At 47.9% G+C, this 1,736-nt stretch overlaps 1 protein-coding gene across 1 annotated transcript; it reads right to left on the reverse strand.

Moving 5' to 3' along the window:
* Positions 1-1,045: 1,045 nt before the first annotated feature.
* LOC132419623 (eosinophil cationic protein-like) lies at positions 1,046-1,513 on the reverse strand. The gene has a single exon (XM_060003518.1). It carries the CDS (start codon positions 1,511-1,513, stop codon positions 1,046-1,048), a length of 468 nt encoding a protein of 155 aa, XP_059859501.1.
* Positions 1,514-1,736: the final 223 nt, after the last annotated feature.

Genomic DNA, 1,736 nt, shown 5'->3' on the forward strand with positions numbered 1-1,736 from the left:
GCTACCTGCCTTCTGTTCTGAGTCAGGTGCTGCAAAAGACCCGACCTGTCCCCCGAACAATCACTTGAATGCTGCATCTGACCACAGTTTACAAAGAGCTTTCCCTTCCTGTTCCTCACTGATTCCTGAGTGCAGCCTTGTGATGGAGGCAGAGTAGGGGCTTTCATTATCCGCCCCCTTTTCTGTCTGTCTACATATCTGTAATCCTGGAACCTGTGCCCCTTCCTGACCTGAATGTGAACAAGCCACTGATTCATCCTCGGGAGAGATCCCAATTCCATGTCTCCTTCCTTACCTTCTGCTACCAGATGACCAGCTGCTCCCTTCTCCAGGACACAGAAATCGCCAGGAAAGAGTTTCACCTCTTCTCCAGGTAGTACTGGAATCTGTCCATATACTACCTGAACAATTTGTCTCATTCCACATTAGACTCAAACTCTGGATCCACCCCTAGGATAACCATTAATATCTGAAGATTTGATATGCTTATTTAAAAACAAATCTATGCGGCTAAAATTTGCTTCTTTCTTTTGGTCTTATCACAATTACGGCATTTTCCCCTTTCTTTTTGTTTTTACACCGTATCGTTCTCTTTATCATAAAATGCATGGTTCTTAAATCAGAATCAAATACATTTGTTTCTACTTACTGGGGGCTCTTTGCCTCCTGGTAATGAAATAGGCCGCTGTGAGTGGAAGCCGCAGCTTCCTGGCCTAAAGCAGAGAGAAGGAAAAGTCTGCACAACTTCATGACACAAGGAGCCTCTTATCCTCACGTCGATTTCCCACAAATCTCAGATTAGAAGAAGGGGAAAAGCCTCTAGACGAGAATGTAACTACATGACAGAAGAGCACAAACAGACACATGGAGCCTTGTAGGTAATTCTGCAAAGTTTACTGTGCGTGCACAAGGAGCTTCAGCTGAGCAAACTTAAAGGGACCTGGAGGCTGGTGAGATGAGGACTGATGCTGATCTCTGGGGTGGATGGTGGGACAGGACTGTGGCGCTTGGCAAATGAGCATGGCCCAAAGTTTTGGCCCAGAGTTTAGACGATGCCATCCAAGTGAACTGGAACCAGGGGGTACCTGGCATTGTCCTGTGGTAATCTGTTTCCACACGCAATGATGTAGATCTTCCGATTACTTCTCTGTCTATAACGGCAGTTCCTATAATCCTTTGTCTTTCTTCTGAGGTTGCAGTAGGTTACAAGCACTCGATGTGGGCTTCTATGACAATTCGTCCTGCGTGATCTAGGGCAGGTTACATTTCTGGTGTGACAAACACGAGCTACGGCAGCAAACGTTGTGTGGAGAAAAGTATTTTCACCTTTGCATGCCCTTCTGTAACGGTTAACCACCCGCATTGCATCATCGCATCGACGGTGGGGCATATTTAGGTGCTGAATCTGAAACCTCTGAGCCGGGGTTAATTGGGCGTGGAGTGAGATCACCACTCCCAAGAGCCCCAGCAGCAAAAAGAGAGGAAGCTGGGCATTCTGCTGTCTTGGAACCATGTTCCCTGTGAAAAGAAGGGTATCTTCTGTATCCCGGCCCACAAATAACACACTCCCTCCTCACTCACCCTGCAGGCCCCCTGCTGTCACTGTGGTTCTAGCTCCTTTCCCCTCCGCTCCCCAAAGTCTGTCATGTGTCCTGGGCACTAACTTCAGCTCACCGCTCCCCCAGTTGCTGCTTCATTGCTGTCTCTCCTGTTCCAGCTCTGGGGCTCATTGTCTT

This window comes from Delphinus delphis, chromosome 2 (genome assembly GCF_949987515.2).
Source record: "Delphinus delphis chromosome 2, mDelDel1.2, whole genome shotgun sequence".
NCBI classification, from domain to species: Eukaryota; Metazoa; Chordata; class Mammalia; order Artiodactyla; family Delphinidae; genus Delphinus; species Delphinus delphis.

Excerpts from the sequence above, each read along its gene's own strand:
- LOC132419623 (XM_060003518.1), bottom strand. The coding sequence starts at position 1,513 with ATGGTTCCAAGACAGCAGAATGCCCAGCTTCCTCTCTTTTTGCTGCTG.